The 20,595-nt window shown below is 48.5% G+C and overlaps 1 protein-coding gene across 2 annotated transcripts in view; it reads right to left on the reverse strand.

Moving 5' to 3' along the window:
- CECR2 (CECR2 histone acetyl-lysine reader) overlaps positions 1-20,320 on the reverse strand; it is a 97,550-nt gene extending 77,230 nt beyond the window's left edge. For both annotated transcript variants that reach the window (XM_030263626.4, XM_030263625.4), the window contains exon 1: positions 19,837-20,320. In XM_030263626.4, the coding sequence (XP_030119486.4) occupies positions 19,837-20,016 (180 nt within the window). In that variant the 5' untranslated portion in view covers positions 20,017-20,320. The remainder of the gene's footprint in view (positions 1-19,836) is intronic.
- Between the last annotated feature and the right edge of the window lie 275 nt (positions 20,321-20,595).

Raw genomic sequence — 20,595 nt, forward strand, 5'->3', positions numbered from 1 at the left:
ATTTTGTTTCTACAGCTGAAGAAAGGCACATCTCCTGAGCTGCTCAGGGGTAGAGCACTACTACCCAGCCAGGTAAATGAGGTTTCTTGTGAGAAATGAGGCCAAAGCAACTCACCCAGAGTCATAAGTCTGCAAAAATGAATGCTCAAACAGAAAACACAACATCAGTATGTTTCAGTTGGAAAAAACTATCCTTATTCCTCTGTTCCTATATTCCACTCATTTTAGGGCTTTGTTGTAAGCCAGACAACCAAAGTAATTTCAGTTAAAAAAGAAAACCCAAAATTTAGCTTCTGAAACATGGATCATTCCCTCTCCTCCCTGCACAAGCACAGCCCCACAAAGTTGAACTAGTGGATGAAAAGGAGCTGTCATCTCTTAGGGCAGAAGAGGGGAAAGCTCTGGACCTCACATCTGCCTTGCCTCTGGCTAGATAGATAAAGCACTACACACTCACACAACCAACAGACATCCTTTCTTTTTCTGTGGCAGCCTCCATCTCTCATATCCTGCCCACTTCCAAGCTCCTTTAGCAAACAAGGTGAGAACCACACAGCCAACAGCTTCCTTCAGTGCACAGCTTTGGTTTGTACTCTCAGCACCACCTACCATACACCAGAGAGTAAGCCCGTGGAAAAAGCACAATGTAAAGCACCCTGTAATTAAAACCAATCATCATCCACAGGTACAAGGCGCTGAATGAAAGCTTGCAGTGTTTCCTATCAAATAACTGCATTTGTAATCATTTAGCATCAGTTTCAACATTAAAAAAAAAATGTACAACAAGCCCCTCACTATCATGTCACAGTGGTGATTTGAAGCAGGCACGTTCTCTACCATCACCACCACTTGAGCTCAAATACAAATTACATTAGCAAGCAACATTGGTCTTTGAATGCAGTACTGCCAGGACAGAAATGCTGAAAAGTGTGCAGGAACATCACCATTTTCTGTCAGCATTACCCAAAGGTAAGGCAATGGCAGTGGTTAAAAGTGTTTTGGTTTTTTTTTTTCCCAATATTTAGCTCTTCAACCACTTATATGGTTAGCAGCTGGATTTTCATGGCATCACTATTGCTCACAACTGCCCTGCTAGGAAGTTTGGGATTCTGCTTCCAGCTGGTGACATTCTCTGTATTCACAACAGCACTGAAGGTGAAGCATTATGACCAATAATCAGGTATGCCAATACTTTCATTATTAAAATATAAGAGTCAAAAAGTGCGGTTTAAGTTTGATGTCTTGTCAGAGCTGGTACACTCAGTTCCCCATCACCATCCATGGAGAAAAGAGGGGAACACCTTCAGAGTGATTCATGTCATTTTAAAATAGACTCCTCTCATCTCTCCAAGTTCAATTTCTTTCCACTGACAGTGATAAATGCCTGCATGATCAGTCTGACACAACAGTCCACTCCAAACACTAAATTATTCTTGCCCCTTTGCTCATCCCCACTGCTTATCCAAACTCCATACCACGGTATGGCTGGCACAACTATTTGCCAGGCCACTCCATAAGCCAGCTCATGAAACTAATCCAGGCAAAAAATAACTGGAGGGAATGGGAGTTGAGGTGCTTTGGGCTTTTTTTATCTTCTGTCCAGACCAGCTGCCTGACCTGTTTCAATGTAGCCCCAGAAAGAGTTGCACTAGAACACCTGTGGAGGTGCTGATAGGGATTTAGAGACTAGAAAATCACACAGATTTCAGGCATGTAGGAGTGGATGAAAACAAGCTATGTATTAAAAGACTAAAGGCCAGAACCCTTGGCTATCTGTTCTCAACAATAAAACAAATAAAAATCTTCCTGTCTGGCCTAAGGCATTTCTCTCAAGGCAACAGCTGCTATTTTGTGTGGTGCTCACCCACAGGTCCCATTTGGAGTGCCTGCATAATGACTCCTGAAGTAAGGTATTCCTGCACAAGCAACAACCATCCCTCAAAGGCAAACTATTCCCTACAGAATGAAAAAAAGAACCTCAGTTTCCAACCCTGACTTATTGTCAGTCACAGTTCAAACAGAGTTTCAAAAAAACGCTAGTAAAAGATGTATCCCTGCTTCAGAACTAAAAGCTACCCTTTTGCCCAAGCTGAATTTCAGCAGTTTTAGACCATGCATTGCTAAATAATCTCTTAACCCTTTTCACAATTCTGCTCTCTTTTGGGAGAACCAGAAAAAGAAAAGAGAAAAGCATTCAGAGAACAGAAAAGAACAGAGAAATTATGCACTCTTCAGACCATGGTTAACCTGACCTGCTGTTGGTGACCGCCTGAATCCAACAAAGGGTTGGGTAAGAGACTTCCAGAGGTCCACTCTGACTGTACATTTTTGTGATTCTATATTGCGGTTTCCTGATCAATCTTTTCTGAAATCAAGTCTTGGCTGACTTTCCTCTCATAATGGTCCTCATTGGCCATTTACACCTTCAAGCTCTCAGCCTCCATTTAGCATCACTTCTCTGTTCAGCTGCCTTCTCTCACTCAATTCTCCACATATGACATAGAACAAAACCAGATGCACAGCATGAACATTCAGGAAAAGCAGCAAGCGAAGCCGTGACACCAGAGAGGGACACCGGGGTGGCAATACTCCTCCCATCATGACCAAAGGAATGTCAGGAGCAGGCATTCGGGGCTGGATTCACGTGCCTCTATGTATGCCAAGAGGTCTACACAAAGTTATGGTTGAGTAATGTTCAACACACCTTGGACCTTTGGATGCAAGAGAGAGGTATTAATACACCCTTGTCTCCAAGCTTCTGCAGGTGCTAATCCCCATCCCACTTCTTATTGCAGCCAGAAAAAGAGCAGAAAAATTAATCAGGGAAATCAGGATGGTTCCTTACTTCCCAACCAGCCACTCTTCTGCTGCAGATCTTGTCCCTGCTACAGGGGAAGCAATGGAGACTTGTCCTCTCTGAAGGCAGAAATCCTGGACTACAAATAACAGGTTCTATTTGGCAGCTGGGTGTTGGCCCTACAGGAGGACTCTGCTCTAAATAATATCAAATGTCTGCCTCTAAAGCAGGAAACATCACAGAAGAAAACATCACCCAAGTACATGAGTTCCTCTGTTTCTAAGGAAATATCCCCACGCCATTCAGCATCTCCTCTCCATCCCCTGCCAAGCCACTGTGCCAGGTCAGGTCTCACAAGCAACGTGATAAATTCTGTGCAGTACACCCAGCCAGCTCCTCAACACCCAGGCAAATCCTCTCTGCTCAAGTGTGCAGAGAGAGCCCTGCTAATTTTTGTGAGTGGCAGTGGGGAAATAAGCACTCAAAAAAAAAAAAAAAAAAAGACAAGATGGGGGCCTTGCAGAGCCCCTGCCATTTGCTTGGCTCAGACACAACTTCAAGGACTGCTGTAATGGTCTAGAAATCAAACAAGTGGCTGATAGCACCAATTAACACCTTCCAGCATAACAATACCTTCATCTCATCTCATCTCTCCCCATTCTCTCAACAGCTTAACATATTGGCACCCTGAAGGACTTCTCTCCCAGACAGCAGACAAACAGTAATGTGCAGGGGAGTGAGGAATGAAGGTGTGCACAGCGTCCTAGTATGTGTAAGTGAGGCAGCACTAAGTACAAAAGAAATCAGAACTTGACTTGAGGCACCTGAGCAATTGGAACAAATAGAATTCTTTTTTAAACAGACTCAGCTCCTTTTTTTGTTAATAGCTACAAGCTAAGAAGATTTTTTTAGAGTCTTCCAAGAAAGAATACAGTGCCATCTCTGCACATGGGGAGAAAAGCCATATGAACAATTTAACCAAACTGGGGGAACATTTAAAAAAGATCGGCACATTTTCTTCAGAATAAAGAAGCAAGAAACACAAATTCTGATGCTTAAGATACCTCTTCTTTAAGCTGCTTGTGTGAATGCAAGTTTACAAGCTCAATCACATGCAAGAGTCTTGCATTGCAGGAACACCTAAGCCTGCTCCCACACACTGCATTCTCAGCATATGAATTGGGTACTGCATGGAGCAGCAGCCAGCTCTGGTGAACAAACACAGAGTAGCCCAAGGAGAAAATTTTGGTTTTGGAAGAAACACTACCTTCTGCAATTAAAGCACGAATCTAGAGTACATTGACTTGAACCCACTGACCTGTCCTAAATTTGCATTAGTGTGACTGAGTACAGCATTATGCCTGACAGGGAGAGGAAAGGGGCATGGACTCCTCTTTCATTCAATACACTGTTTTACTAAAGTTATAGGACTCTGGATTCTGAGATGCCCAGGATTACAGCAAAGCCAAGCTTGTGGACAATCAACACCTATTAGACCAGCAGTTACAACCAGAAAAAGTGAACAACTTCTGGATTGAGAGCTCTTAGGGGGTTATTTGCTTTATTCACCCAGAACTTGTGCTACTATTTAAAATAATAAAACAATTATCCTTGCCTGAAAAGAAGGCTAATTACCCTTCCCAGTGACACTGCCCATCTACCTTCAGACACGCTGCAGGGGTAGCAGCAGCTTGGGTGCGTTCCCAACAGGGAGAAGCCTCGGGCTTTGCTCCTCACCGCTGCTGGGAAAGGAGCAGTAATCCCAAACCTGCTGAACCAGGCTGCCTTCCACCACTGCCCAAGGGCTTTGCCTCCAACATTGAAATGCTAATCTGACTTTGTAAACCCATAAACAAAAACAAAGAGGAGGATACAAGAGGTAAAAAGCCTCCCTGAACTCCATCCGCAAGCCCAATCTCCAGCATTCAGGCTCTGTCTGATGGAGCACGATTTTGCCCACAGGAGAGTCCCACAAGCTCTGATAGCAAAATTGCTCAAAGGGAGCGTCTTTATGGCCAGATGTGTTTAAATGGCCACTTCCACCCATACTGGAATATCCTTTGTTTCAGAAATTTTTAAGAACAGCTTCCTACTGCAGCAACAGCCCAGACACAGACCTGCCAGCCCTTACTTACTGCCCTTTTACAACAGACACCATCAAATATTAACAACACTAAAGCCTAGCTGTATCTGGGCTCCAGCTCGACCTTGATGCACTGTACCCACTTTCCCTGCCTCCTCCAAACCCACACTTTTAAGACCCACGGCTCATAAAATTGGGGCAAGCACCTTCCCAGAGACCTTGGCTGGGAGTCCCAGGTGGGAATCACAGACCTGGATCTAACCCAGGAAGGCAGAGGGGAGTGTAGGATGGATAGCAAAGGTTGGCTTGTGAGGAGAGCAGATCCAAGGGCTTGGAAGTGGAGATGCTAAATCTCACAGATCAGTAGGGACACAAGGACATCCCAAAGCTCGCTGGGTGTTCTCTCTGCTCTTCCTTCGAACCCTGCCAGCATACCCACACTTGTAGAGAGTCAGCACAGGGGGTTATGTCTCACCAGCGATTGCTCCCTGCCAGAAGGAGCACTGAAACCATCTAATTACCCTGAAAACTGCCCTTTTGTTTCCCATCCTCACGGTTTTCTTCTGTCTCCTGACCTGTTTTCGAAAGCATTTTGGGCTGCCTGTCATGTGGAGGCCAGATTTTAAAGACAAAGCAGTGGCTCGAGATATTTATCCCTCTGCTGGTTCCAAGGACACTGCTGCTACAACCAGTCTGCAGGGAAAAAGAGGACAGAGTCAGCAACATGGACCACGGGGAAGGGGAAAGCTGTTCTGCATGCCACAGCAATTCCTTACTGGGGTAGCTGAAGCCAGCCGTGGTTAACTTAGGCCAGAAGGTCCAAGGGCTTTTCTCTGCCAAGTTTAGCTCTGGATGACAGTGAAATGTGCTTAATTTGACAGTTTCATTTTAACATGTATGGGCAAAGTCTAGAAGGAGACAGTGGCAGCAGCAAGGGAAGAGAGTTTGATTATTATAAGGTAGCTTTTCTGTTGCCTCAACCCAGTGCTTAGCACTAAAAATGGATACAAAAAATTATAGATGCTAACTCTTCACCCTAGCAATGAAATGATCAAACACAGAGTGTCTTCGACACGGTAACAATTATCTCACACATTATAAAAATCAGCCTTTCACTATAAATTTCAAACTGCCACACCTCTAGCATTACAGAAGCTGAAAGCTTGGGCATAGCACGGGGGCTAGAGAACACAAGGAAATTTTCTGTTTATTACTATTTTCACTTTTTTTTTTCAATCTGTAATAAAAGAAAGTTATGGTGCTGACACGACTTCTGTGTCCTCAAACTGTTGGAAATACACCCTTGTGGCTATGTGCAAAGTGCAGTTCCTGGAGCAGACACTGCAGGACTAGAGAGAAATAGGTGGTCAACAAGAAGCTGAATTGGTGGAATCCTGCCAAATGCAGGGAAAGAACCTGGTTTGTCCCTGCATGCCAGTGAGGACAGAGAAGAATAATGCTTTAAGAGTACAGGAGAACATCTTCTGGTCTCTGTTTGACTGTCTCTCCTCAAGAACTGTCAAGTGCAGGTTCTCCTTCTCTCTGCTTTCCACCAGGTGATCCTAAGCGATGGGATGGGTTACTGCACAAGCCTTGGCATCAACTCCATGAGCCCAGTGCGTTCTTTTGGCTATTTGGACACAGCATCTGTCGGTAGCCCATTGCCAGACACACTGATCACATACCAGGTGTGCCAAATTAAAGTGAAAGGGTACAAGAGTGCATCAGCTTCTCCTCTCCAGGCTCCTGATAAGACCACTCTGGCAGTCCTGCAGCGCCCACTTCATGACGACCCCCCCCCTTCTGATCACAGTCCTCACATTGGGGAAGCTGCCCTCTCTGTTTCACACAAGTGCATCCCTGGCATGCAGGGCAGTGAAGGGTTAATTTAATTAGTTCTGTGTGTGCTCAAAGAATTACAGGCAACTTCATTTAATTATTAAGTAGCCAATCAGGTAATCTCTGTATCTGATTAGCACGCTAATGAAATAATGTCTTCCAGTTCAAAGCTGTCATTCCAATCAGGAGACAGCCCTTCAGCTAGAAGGAAAAGCTGGCCAGGTTTCCATGGGCTCAAGGCTTTGGATTTTGAAGAGGGGAGCAGGGAGCAGAAACATTCCCACCTTCCCTCTCCTTTTCTCTGCCTCTGCACACAACAGTGAGGCTCAGGCGAGTGTCCTGCATCACCACCACCTCCTCACATCCCTTCTGTCCCGCTCCCAGACGCACAGGAATACTCCAAACTACAGAGCCTGGAGAGTGCCAGGCTGTTAAGGGTATTGCCTGGGCACTGCCAGCTGAGAGATCTGCTAAATATGTGGGGCATGGCTCTGCTATGGTCCACATGGGAGAAGTGGCACACACCAAAGCCATTATAGCGCTAAGAGGAAGCCAGAAACCTTCCTCCCTCCCCCATGCCACGCGCTGCTCCTGTGTCATATGCAGTTATTTCCAGCCTGGGGAAAAGCGCAGGGCGGCAGCTGTCACACGAGGCAAGGACTTGCCCCTTTTAAACAGGGATTTCAGGACTAAATGACCCATTACAACTAACACAGCTGCAAGAACTGGGACACTTCCTCACAGCCCAAGAGGGGCTTTGGGAGTGGGGGAGGAAAGCAGGAGACAAGCAGAGGGTTAGGATCATACTTCCAAGACCTGGTGTGGAGTCTTCCATCCCTCCAGCTTTTAAGCATTAGCTCAGCTGTCCTCTTCCAGTTAGTGTTGTTCAGCAGGGTGGGATGTGCAGCCCAGCCCAAGCCTGACACACACCTCCCCTTCCTCACAAACTGCCCCAGCTCAAACTCCCTTGCCCAAACAGCGGCACCAGCTACTCCGATACAGCGCTGCTGCTTAGTGCACAGCTGCACACATCCCAGCTTCTAGTTAGCTAGCCCAGGGTTATCAGAGGGGCTGCAGCAGGATGTGGTTCAGCACAACCAAACCATCTCTATCCAAGGAGCCTGGCAGATGTTGCTGCCCAAGCTCCAGCCTGCACTGCTGCCTCTGTACTCGTGTGTGTGCCCGCTGCCAGTTTAAACGCTAACTCATCTTCAATTGCCACAGCTGCCAGCGTGTCTTCGCCTTTCTGAGCTCCAGATGATCTTCCTGATTATGTTTCCACTCCGTCCGTGCCTCTCCCAGGGAAAGGGAGGAGCCTCCAAGATGCTCACACCAAACAGCGCTAGTTTTAAGTCACCACTCCGAAAACAAATACTGAGAGAATCACAAGAGGAAACAGAAGAATTGCGAGCAGTCCTCAGCAGCCAGCCAGCCGGCTTCTATGAGAATGCTCAAGTGTCGACACTTTTTGTTGACCCTTCTTATCCTGAGTATATCCCATGAACAAGAAACAGCACTGCTGAGAGGGAAGAGACACATCTCCCTCTCTTCCCTCTGCTGACTACAGCCATTCCCAACTGAAGGAAACTGGTTAGATCAAGAAAGGCAGGCTTGGACAGCACAGTGAGGCATCCACTAATAATCAATCCCTCCACAGCAGTCTTCCTGCCAACTGGCTAAGGACTAGGCAATGATTATAAACTGTAGTTGCTACTCCAAGAAAAAACAACACAACATCATATGGTGGCCCTTAGATTCTGAAACCAGACAAGGCTTTCTAACTGCCTGTCCCAAAACAAAGCTCAGCCCTGAAATCCAAAGCTGGGTTCATCCCATCTTGTGTTTCACTAGTTCCAAAAAACCCCAACCAACCAAAAAGCCACAAAGCTTCCATCACTAAAGTTAACAGAAAATTCTAAAAGTGCTGGGAGGGTGAGTTTAAAGCCCCACAAGATAATGTGGTCACCCCTCTCTTGCTGGCATCCCACTCACTACCTGAGGAGGTGTGCACAGGAGGACCTGGCAGGGCAGGGCTGCCCCAGCACAGATGCAATCTGAGCCCAACTTAAGCACAAGCCACTGAAGTGGCCACCTGGGGACCAGGCCACCTGGGAACCCGCATTCCTTGACAGCTCTGCTGCCCTGCACATTCCAGCCCACTCATCCCCAGGCCCTGAAACCGGGTCAGGAGGCACAGCATGACCTGATCTCCACCTCTGATAGCACCAAGCCCTGTCCCATCCCCTCTTGCCACCCTTGCCACAGTCAGGCCAGATGTGTTGCCTCCCCGCAGCAAATGAAAAGTGCAGAGCAAGGATACAGATACCCACCCAGGCATGTGCAGGGACACCCTCTCAACGCCACAGCTATTTGCAGATCAGCCATCATCCAAAACTTCCCAAAATGACAAAGTCTGGGCATCTGGCAAGTCAGATGTTTACTACAGAGAGCAGTTCATTCCACCAAGGGACTTGCAACACCCTCCCAAATTACACATTTCCCTTTACGGGATGCCACAGCAGCTGGAATCGGCTCACTTCTCACATTCCTTAATAAGCACTTCCAGTGGAGAGCAGGGTGGAAGCAGGGCATCAGCTGCAGTTAGCCATGACTGAGAGCTGGGCTCCCTTTCCTCATGCTCCCAGCACTAGCTGCAGTCTAAGACTTTGCAGCACCACCCACCCTGCTGGGGCAGGGGGAGTCAAGTGGTCCGAGCTCCCAGGCATTACAGGTCTCCCTGCTAGAGGAGACTTTCACTCTGCCTCCCCCAAGCAGCAGCCTTCAGTGGGGCCCCTCGATAGCTGGTTGAGATCCTAGAGATCATGGAAAGATAATCCATTGCACTACTAATGCACTACTGCAGCTGTCCATGGAGAAAATCCCCTTTCAACCAAAAAAGCCCCCTCAAGCCCTTTGATCCTCTCCAACTCACAATTATCTTAAGGGCAAAATAGTCTTCAGTGCCTCTGCACCTTGTATCAGGCTGAAAGAAAGGAAATCGAGACTGCTATTCCCTGTTTATTCTACATGGCTGCCCGGTCTGACAAGGCAAGCTGCTCCAGCCTCTTCAGCACAGGCAAACAAATCCTGATGGATAGATATCTGCATTGTTGGGCAACCAGAGCCACAGAGAAACCTTTTTCTTTGTGGGAAATTTTTTGGTTTGTTTGGTTTTTTTTTAGAGAAAGTCCGAATTTCTCAAAAAGAATTTTGTACTACTCTGGTTTTGTGCAAGACTCTCAGCTACAGCAAAGTTTAACTGATTTCAGCTGCACGTTCAGGACTGACTACGGAATAAACAATTTAAAAGGCTCACCATCTAAGTCCAAATTGAAACTTTTCTAACCAGAATGTTCACCTGAAAAAAGAAATGCAGCAAGGCTTGATATAACCCAAAAGCCTTTCAGGGAGGGTCTTACTGATAAGGTTTCTTCCCCAGGTGCCCTCATTGCTGCATGACCTCTTGTTACCTGTGCAGGCTCACTCCACCTGCTACCCAGGGCTGCAGTGCGATAAGCGATTCTTTCAGCAGAAGTGTCAGCTATAAAAAGCCCTTCCCCTCCCCTCTGCCTGTTTCCATTCCCATGCCACTGCTTCAGTCATGCTGGTGCAACCCTTTTGTGGGGCTGTGGAGGGAGCTGGCCGGGGGAACTGCTTCTGGTGAGGCACAGCTCACTTTAGAGAAAAGTTTTTAATCCAGGTGAGCAGTTTTACTGCCAGCTGTGGCAGTGGCAGGAGCTGCTGCTGTGGAAGGCAGGTTGAGAATTGATGTCCTCAGGTTCCATCAAACACTGCTCACAAGTCCACACTAACAACACAGGGAAAAATAAGGCACATGATGGCCAACTCTTCAGTGAAGAAAAAAATATGAAAGAAAAAAAGTCCCTTCTCTAATGCTCCGAAATCCTACTGATTTCAGAGGTACTACATTTTATATAATGATTTTTAGAAAATTCAGCTAAAATTCCCAACAAACTATTACTTCTTGTGCACATTTCTCAATCAATTAATCAGCCACTAATAAGCTTTGAATTCTGGACTGACTCAACCTACAGCAACAGCAGTGCCAGAGCCTTGGACACGCTTTCCTAGAGGGAGTGCTCAGCATACTTGGCCACTCCAATCATACCAAACATGTTTACATGCCAGTGCACACGTGTGGCCCGGGAAATGCATGGGACATGCCATTATCATTGCAAGAGGAGGGTGCAGTAAAGAGGAGAAGCAAAGGGAAGCACTGACAAACGTCATAGGCAGGGACGTGCAGGGCTGCCATTTTCCATGCCCAGATTGGAAGCCCTTCTGAAACCAGGACTCACTTTTACTTACAAGTGCAACATATTTTGCATTTGAAAATGCATTTCACTTCCACAGAGAGCCGTTAAGGTTGCATATTTAGGGGACATGGAGAGATTTACATGGTGGGCCAGTAAGGGTTAGGCCTAAGTGAGGTCACAAAACACCACAAGACAGCACAGAAGTGGTCTTTTTCCTTGCTTAGTTTTCAATATTTGAACCTTCCCAGAACACCAGAAGAGGGAGCCTTTGACTCCTCTCCCATGCTCATCATTTGTTTTATATTAGCGACAATGACAAGCTCTATTAAGAGCCAAGCTCTTTAAGTGAACTCTCGCCCTTTGCCTCCTAAAACAAACAAACAGAAAAAAAAACAAGAAAGAAAAAACCCAAAAAAAACCTCCAACCACCACCCTCTTTGCCTTGTGTTATGGATATACAAATATTTTTGCTGCCACACAACTCCCTACATACAGGGCTCACCAGAAAGGAGAACACTAGGTCTGCCTTCCAACCCTTTGCCATACAAAGCTCTGGCCCCTTTACAGCAGGCTTAGCTGGAGAGAAAAAGACAGAGAATTAATGGCTTTACCAAAGAGGAAAAAGACCCTCCAGAGCTCCTTTTACATCACCAACCTCAGCAACCAGAACTAAGCTACGGCTAGAGTTTCAAGAGCCACCGTGGATTGACTTGGCAGCTTGCAACCACCAAAAGCAGGAGGTCCTGCTCCCACCACAGACCTACAACCCCCACAACAACCCTGCCAGGACCCAGCGAGCAGCTGGGATGCTGCCAGGAAAGGGGCAAACCACAGAGTCAGGAGCGTGGCTGAAGCAAAGGCTTGAAAAGGGAGCGAGATCTTCTTTCTGGCAGCCAAGACTTTGCTGGCAGCTGGCAGCCCCCAAGAGCAGAGGAGTTTCATGTTTCACTGCCCCCTCCTTCCCACCAGGCTGGATGTGTCCACTTGACCACACTGATGTAAAAACCAACAGGGACACCTCCCTCTGGTACTGAACCAAAAGGAGTTACTGCAGGGGAAGAGCTGAACCTGTGTAATTGCACCCAAGGGTGAAGAGTTTGCACTGTTTAAACCAGACCAGTCCAAAAACCACACTAAACTGGTGGCCTAACTCAGGGAAGGGGACCCTGAGGACCATTATGCCCCTCATGTTTCAAGTAATTTGGTGTTAACTTTACATGCTGCCTTCCCCAGCCAGCTCTCAGCAATCCTACCATGGATAATACCAGCAGCTTTGCTTTTTCAGTGGAAAACTGGTGTTTTAGCTAAGCATTTATAGTATATAAAGAGTTTGTCTAGAAGTTGAGCCAGCACTGAAAGGTGTTGCCACATTGGGCTGCAAGACCACCTCTGAGCAAAGCAGAGACCTTGACTGCCATCAGTGCCTAGTGTCGAGTTATTCCCCCATCCCTTGTAAAGGCAGTCTGCAAAGCCCTCCCCAAAAAGCAGGAAAATGAGTGTTCTGGCAGTAAGCAAACTGCACTCTCACCACTTCTCCCCATCAGCTGTTTTCTGTTCCTCACACAAAAGGCTGCAAACCCCTCCTAATTGCAGGAGCCTTCCACCTAACAGACCCTGCTCTGAGACCCTCCTCCCCAGGAACTGGGGGAGAACTGGGGCACAATAGGAAGGAGACCGGCTAAAGGGAATAGATCTGTTAAATTAACGCATTTTCTGTCAACCAAATCAGCTGCCCCTAGTGCTATTGTTGGTGAAACAATGGAGACCCCAGGAATGGGCACCCATTAAAAGGAACAAGCCTGCTGAAAGGATACACTCTGAGGCACAGCCTTGTGTGTTTAACAGGATTCTCTACTGTAAGGAAGGAGGAATCACTAGGCTGCATTGTTCCCACCACCACAGCAGATGCTGTTGCTTCTGGTAACGAGGAGGGGGGGATTTTTTTTTTTTTTTAAATTCATACATACCTACAATAATGTTTACATGATAAACTTTTAATTCAGGAATTTTAACTCCTTGGCTGTTGTCATTTCTACCCATAGCTCTCTTCTGGAGGAGATTTTTGCCTGAAAGAAGTCTATGAAAGCATCCATTGCCATTACAAAAGTTAATTCTTCACCCTTCATGCAGGCACTTAACAGATGCCAGGGGCAGAATGGCACAGCTTTGCCGGCATTATGCGCTGGGAGAGAAAGACCAAAGTTAAGCAGGTCTACATATAAAGCTGCAACACTTTTAAGGTGTTACTTTTAGCTGGTTTGGTTAGAGCAAATTCCACAAGGAAAACCTTTTAGGGCCTGATTTAGATGCGCTGTGCAGAGGTTTAAATCGGCTGATTGAACTGGCACAGGTTTGTTTGTGGTACTTGGGTCTTCTTAAACAAAGAAATCTGCAAAGTCATATTTAAGTTCCTGCACAAACTATTATGTTGTTTTGTTTTTTTTTTCCTAGCGGGGAAAGACTCTCAGCTGATTATCTTATATCGGTCTTAAAATAAACTCAGCTTACACTGTTAAACTTGTGGGTACACAAACACTTCAGCTAACACCAGGCATGATTTTCAGTGTCAGCTGTGCCAACAGAAGAATTGCCTATACTAACACCACATAAAATCTGTAATATCAGGCTACATGTGCTCCATCAAATCTCTGAAATTCTTATCGTGCTCCTCCTTCCCTTCTGCCTTCTACTGCTACAGTCATTCCCCAACTCCCCTGTCACCTAACTCTGATCCATTCAAAATGTTGCTGTCAAAATAACCTTCCTTATCCATTGTTCAGACACCCTTTGGCTTCGTGCAGTCACTACTTGTGTCTTTTCACTGGCTTAAGATAACATTTTAATTCATGTATCAGCCTCCTGAACTACCTATTCCTATTTTTGTTGTGGTTGCTATTTTGGTTTTTTTTCTGGTTTGTTTTTGGTGTGTTTTGTTTGGGGTTTTTTGTATCCAATTACACCAGAGTATCATTATATAAAACGTAAACACTCGTGTAAAAGTTTAAGATCTACAGTTGGGAAAGATGTGACTTGCATTTGAAATGGAAACTGCTTTCCAATTTGCAGACCACTTGAAACAACAGCTCTGAGAAGTATCTCTCTGCCTCCCCCCTGCATTAATCTCAATGAACTCTAGAGCCCAGCACTGACATGTAGAGTGTTAATGATTCCATTATGGACAGAATAACTAAGACAGCAAAAGCCAAGAGCAGAAACCTAAGGAGTGGTGCTGGAACAGATATGGGGAAAGGGATGGGGCACTGCAGCAACTCAACTAAATAGCAAATGGGATAGACAGAAAGAAGAATAAAACCAATACTGGCCCTTGATTTTGTCAGGTTTTTGAAACAACAAACACCCAACTCGCACCCTCTACTCTGATGAAGCTGATGCTGCCCAGGGGAAGCAGAGCCATCACAGAGTGACTGTAGTGCATAACCCAGATTCACACAGCGGTCCATAAATGGGTTTCTCCACACAACAGGATCAACACTGTCTTTTCAGTATATGTGAATTCCGCCATCTTTTTCAACCCTGTCTACTCTCTGTACAGCACCTTCCCCTGCACTGCCAGTTACTCTGCCTTTCCTCAGACAATGTGGTTTTTTTCTAAAGCAAGGTGCTTGACATTAGAGGGAAGTTTAGTCAGCAGATCTATTGTTCACTGTTCCTTCAGTCACTGCCCACTCCCTTCCACTTTAACGTTGCCTACTGTGATCAGGCAAATGGCAAGAGGGATGGACATGCCAATGACTGAACTATTCTACCGAAAAGGCATTTAAACTCACAACTAACCTCAATGGACACAGCTGACCTACATGAATTCACCAACATTTTCATCAGCTTGCAGCACCTTCTTGCTGCATTGATTTTAAATTCTTCTGATCAGAAACCACCGGGCCAGCTCAACTATCACAGAGCAAGATGAGACACCAGCAGACATTGTATATGTTACTGTAATACCAATAATAATGCAGCACCAGACCCGAATAGCTGCAGAGAGGTGGAGGCTGTACCTGGGTACCAAACCCTACTGATTGTGTAATTAACCCCATACAAGCCACTGACAGAACAGGAAGGTTGTGCCATTTTGGTGTCATGGATCACAGGGGACACACCCAAAGGGCAGAGTAAGGGGATCCACAGAATTTTCAGCAGGACTTAACATGATACAACAGTGGAGGTCAGAGCATATTTGGCCATCCTGCTCTCACTAGGAAAAATTCCTTTCAAAGTATTAAAATTCTAACACACTGTTTAACACTTTTTTTTTTTTTTTTTTTTTTTAAAGCTGTATCCGGTTTGCACAGATAGAAGAAACGCTGTTCTCTGCTCTCTCCTTCTCCAGCTCTCCCTCTCTCCACACTCTTCCTCCTCCTGGGAGACCCGGGGGAGCAGTAGAAGCCGCTGGCTTTTAACAGCCACATAATATTCTTGACAGAAAGAGCCTGTTCAAGGACCTGCACAGAGATACCACACTAGAGAAGGAAAAAGGCAAGAGCAGCAGTGCCGTCCCTGCCTGCGGGTGGGAGGAATGCACCTAAAGGCAGAGCCAGAGCCTGAAGTGCTAGGAAGGGGCAAGGAGGCAAGGAAAAGCATCTTAAAGCTGTAGTGAAGTTAACAGCAGAGGCAATTTGCCCAAAGGTGCTTTTAAAAACCACAGGAAAAGATTTATGTTTTCCCTGTGTAATGTGGCTTTTCCCCCTTTTCCAAATAAACTAAGTTAACAACAATGTTTTGACTATTTTCAAGCATGTTCTGGAAAGTCAACTCCCCTCGACCTACCCAGGTAGAAGTTCCTAAATGTTGGAGTCCACAGCTCCTGAGAGCACATGCCAAAGAGCTGGGTGGCCACACCACATTGGCTCCCGTCCAGTCTTTTCAAGCTGTGCTGAAATACGGTTGAAAACATTAAATATTCTCCCAATATTTTCGATACAAACAATCCCTACAGCTGCCAGGAGGCCATTTCAGTTGCAGAGGGGAAGGGCACATGGTCAGGAGATACTTTGACACAAGAGGTGTCCCACATTACAGTCCAGTCTTGAAGAGGGAAATAAATCACCACCCATCATCACCTGCACTAACTTGACTGTGGGAAGCATCCTTTCTGTCCATCAAGGAAAGGACAACAACAACAAAAAAATGACATTCCCCACACAGCCACACCTTCTCCTGCTGCAGTGCTGTTAGAGTAGGTAAGGACAAACTCCCTGATGCAATTAGTGAGGTTGGACCAGATGACTCAGTGTGGTCCCTTGCAACCTTACCCATTCTGTGATTTTACAAACCACCAAGAAACATGCCACGACAACCAAGCCAACGCAACCAAAAGACCACTTTTGAAGTGACACGCAAGTTTTGTACAGCAGATGGCTGACAAGGCAGCCATTTAAAAGGGGAGGAAAGAAAAAAAAAAAAGCCAACCCACCCCAGAAGGCTGAAGTGCTCTCTGCCATCCTCAGATCCATGTAAAAACACAGCATGAAGCTGAACACATCCCGAAGCACCCGCTTCTGTCCCACTGAACTTTTGACCTGCTGGCAGTAGCTGAACCCCTCCTGAGTCCATTGCCGGGTGATGCTGCAGCAGAGATTTAAAAAGAGGAGCCCAGGCGCCTGCATCTGCCAGAGCCAGCATGAGGGCCAGCTGTGCCCACCCCCTCCCCAGACAATGCCCAGAGCCCAGCCTGATGGATGCCTCTTGCTTTTTGGACACCCCTTTCCCCTGCAGTCTCTGGCTATGTACAGGTCCAGCAAAAAGAAAATGAAAACATTTGCTTCCCAGCTTTCTGCCATCCAGCTGCTGATGGTAGTCCCACATCTGGAAGCCTGAAAGCTTCACTTTCATTGGAGCCAATAAGTAAGAGGGCAAAAGACTCGCATTTAAAAAGTGAAAAAAACAAAAAAAAGCTCCATTCTTCCTCTCTAGACTACTAAAGGCCCCAAACTTCTCAAATACCCTCAGCAAACCTGCTCAGCACACCAGTGATAGGTCCAGATGGCCTATCATTACAGAACCTTCCAGCTAGCTACGGAGAAACCCACCAGAAGAAATAAAAAGTATCAGGGGAGAAGGGGCAGGGGGTATGGAGGGAAGAAAAACAAAAAATACCAAGAGCTTTTTAAAAATGACCAGCAGAACATGAGAAATTGGAAGACCAGGTTTTGTCTGGTTTGAGGACTGCAGGGATGGTAGCAGTGAAACCTTAACCTGACCCACCTGCTGAAATTGGAGGGAGAGTGAGAGCAGGAGATATTTGTTTCAAGCAGAATTAAGGCTTGTTTAAAACTTCTGCCTTTTGTAAGGATGTTGTAAGAATTTAGCACCAAACACCCCTCTGGAGATACACTCATATCAGAAAAACAGCAAGAAAAGCACCACTAGCCAGAATTTAAGCTCAGAGGAGCTCACACCTCCGAGGAAGAAGAGAAAATCCAAGAAGAGACAGCTGCATCCAGAGTAAGACCATCCCTTAGAGATACTGGGCAGAGATGGACAAACATAAGCTGTAAAGCTCAAGGGGTTTGAGCATGAGCATCCTCCAGCTGGAACCCTCTGAGCTTGAGATCTCCATTTTTCCTTCTGCCTACACAGATTCACTCAAAGCACTCGTTTTATTCTGTGTCCAAATGGACTGGGGCAATCACCCCTGAGTTACTCATGAGGGGCAGTAACTTTTGAGGGAAGGGGCATATCCCAATCCGTTGTTGTTCAGCCCCAAGCACACCTCTCCACAATTACCGAAGCTAAAGCAAGAAAACATCATTCATACATGAGCACAGAATCACTTTTTGATGGCTAGCTATGGTTTTATTTCCCCCTAAAATGTGTTTTAAATCCTGGCATCTCCACAAACCCCTAGAAGAAGAACCATGACAAGCCAGAAGGGGCACTGGTATTATTAGGTCCAAAACCGAGGAAGAACTCTTCTTTATCCAGCTTAATAAAGCACAAATAAAAAACCACTAAAAACACACAGCCTAGTACTCTCAGAAAAAAAGCGTAACTCCCATTGCTGGCCATGGGTTTCAAAACATGAACTATTTGAGCAAGCTCTTTGTGCAAAGATCCGTTCCCAGATATCCATCCCTGAGACTGGAACAACTACACCAGGCAAGAGGTAAGGAGATGCTGAATTTCAAGGCACAGCAACTTTTGAAGCTGCTCACACTCTGCCGAAAGAGGAGATTTACTCCACGTGCCTGAAAGGAGCACAGTTCTGACAGCCGCATCCATCCTCTACAGCATCCCGATTTTAACCGCAATTTCCACGGACAAACGCCATGCTTTAAAAGCCATTTCTGCCAAGGGCTGCGGGCCATCCACGTGCACGGAGTTTTTTTGAGGATGTTTTCGGTGTGCTGCTTCTGCTCTGCAACACCCCCAGCACCAACGCGCCCGCACTCCTCCTCCTCCCGGGCATCCCCCCCAAAAAAGCAAGTTGATTTGTTCCGAGTGATGTTAACTCCCCCAGCCTAAGCGTGCTCCGGGAACCAAAGGGGAGCCCACATTTACTTCATTTGTGAAGCAAGCCAGATGCTAATTGCCTCCAAAGGTGAAAGGCTAGTGCCTTGGCCCTTTTATCATTGTAAATTCAGGTTCCTTCAAGACTTTACGCTGCTGGGCCCGGAGAGCCTCCCCCTTTAATGGTTTGGCATCAATAGGAGGGGGAGGGGAGTTCTCTTTCGCAAGAAGTTGCATCATTGAGAGATCTTATCCCCTTTCAAGATTTCGTACCGCATAAGGGATTCCCCCTCTTCAGAAATCCACATCCTGCTCGAGGAGTTTTGCTCTTTAGGGCTTCGCGCATCCCATTGAACTTTTAAGCATCTTTGGAATTCGCATTCACGGGGCAATTACTGTCTTTAAAAAACACACGCCACCACGTTATTCACCCGGTTTATTGCCAACGCGCTGGCAAGAATAGCTTTTCACAGCAAGCACAAAAGATTTCCTACCAGGACACACTTTGTTTGTAACATTTGTAGCCGGCGCACAAAATATTTACGGGACATTAGCGGCGCACATGAAAATAAGAATTAAAAACAACTAAAAAAAAACCCAAAAACCAAACAAACTAAAACCCAAACAAGCCACACGAGAAAGTTTCGAGGGAAAACGGGTAAGAAGGTACGAAAGCCGAGAGCGTTCCCTCCGTGGGGGACAGGGGCGGTGGTGAAGGCACCGTCGATGCCCCGGCGGCTCCGCTGAGCCGCACAATGAGCGGCGCGGTGCCCCGCGGAGCCCTCCGGCCTCGCCGGGATGCGGAAGAAAGGCTCGGCAGGACCCTCCGCGGCACCGGCCAGGTGGGGACCCCCACCCGCAACAAAAGGAGCCGACGCGGGCACAGCTGAGCGGGCTGGGGAAAGCCCCCAACAGCAGCCGCTGGTACCCCCGGGGGAGCTGGGGGGTTACCGGGCCGGGCCCGCCTCTCGCCGCCACCATTTTGGGCACGGGGGACCCACCGCGGGCTCCGTGCCGCGTCCGTCCCCCCGCCACCTTTGTGTGCGGACACCGGCCCGGCGGAACAATGCGGCCCGGTGGGGCCGGCCCCGCTGCGCCCGCGGCCGCCCCCGGAGCCGGGGGGCTCCTGCCTGCCGCCGCCGCCCGGGACGGGCGCGCCCAAAGTTTGCGAGCGCGCCCGGCAGGGACGGGGAAGTTGCCGGGTCCGCCGCAAGCGGAGCGAACACCCCGCGGAATCCAGCGGCTCGCCGGGGGTGCCCGCGGCACATGCGGGGCAGCGGGAGAAGCGTGCGGGACCCGCCGGGCAGCGGCGGCACGGACACGGCCCGCGGGCTGTCCGGCGGGACGCGGCACGGCGTCCGCGGCGTTCTCACCTCGATCTCGAAGTCGGGCAAGCGGAAGGCGGTGCGAAAGAGCGAGCAAAAGTGCGCGATGGCCGGGACTTCCCACCAGGAGCGGAGCTCGTCCAGCGCCACCGCAGCCGCCGCCTCGGGGCCACCGGTGCCGGCTACGCCGCCGCCGCCGCCGCAGCCGCCGTCCTCCTCCGGGCACATCTCCCGCGGCCGCCGTCCGCCCGCTCGGTCGCTGCCTCCCTCACTCCGCGGGCGGCTGCGTGTGCCGCCGCCGCTCGGCGCTGCGGCCCCGCCCGCCCCCCGGCGCCACGCCGCTCAGCGGCCGCCCCCCGGCGGCCCCGCGCTGCCCCCTCGCTGCCGCCCGCGCACGGGGCGGCTCAGGGCCGGCGGGGGCGCTGCTGCTGCTGCCGCTGCCCCCCCTACCGCGGGCGGCCGCCGCTGCGCGGGCCCATCCTCGCCGCCCTCCGCCTCCCGCCGCGCCCCGCGCAGCAGCGCCCGCGCCGCCGGGAACAGATGGGCGCGGGGGGGGCCGCGCGGGGCGGGGCTCCAAGCGGGGCGGGGGGCGTGGCCCGGGGCGGGAGCACCAATAGGAAGGCGCGGTAGGGCGGGGGGGGCGGGGCGAGGGGAGGGGCCAAACGCCGCGGGGGCGGGGCGGCGCGCGGCCGTGCACGAGGAGGGGGCGTGGCCGGCGCTCATCACAACAACAGGCCCCCGGCGCCCCAGGCCACGCCCACTGTGGGCGTGGCCAGCGAATAGTGGGCGTGGCCAGCGGCGCGGCGG

This window comes from Taeniopygia guttata, chromosome 1A, assembly GCF_048771995.1.
Source record: "Taeniopygia guttata chromosome 1A, bTaeGut7.mat, whole genome shotgun sequence".
NCBI classification, from domain to species: domain Eukaryota; kingdom Metazoa; phylum Chordata; class Aves; order Passeriformes; family Estrildidae; genus Taeniopygia; species Taeniopygia guttata.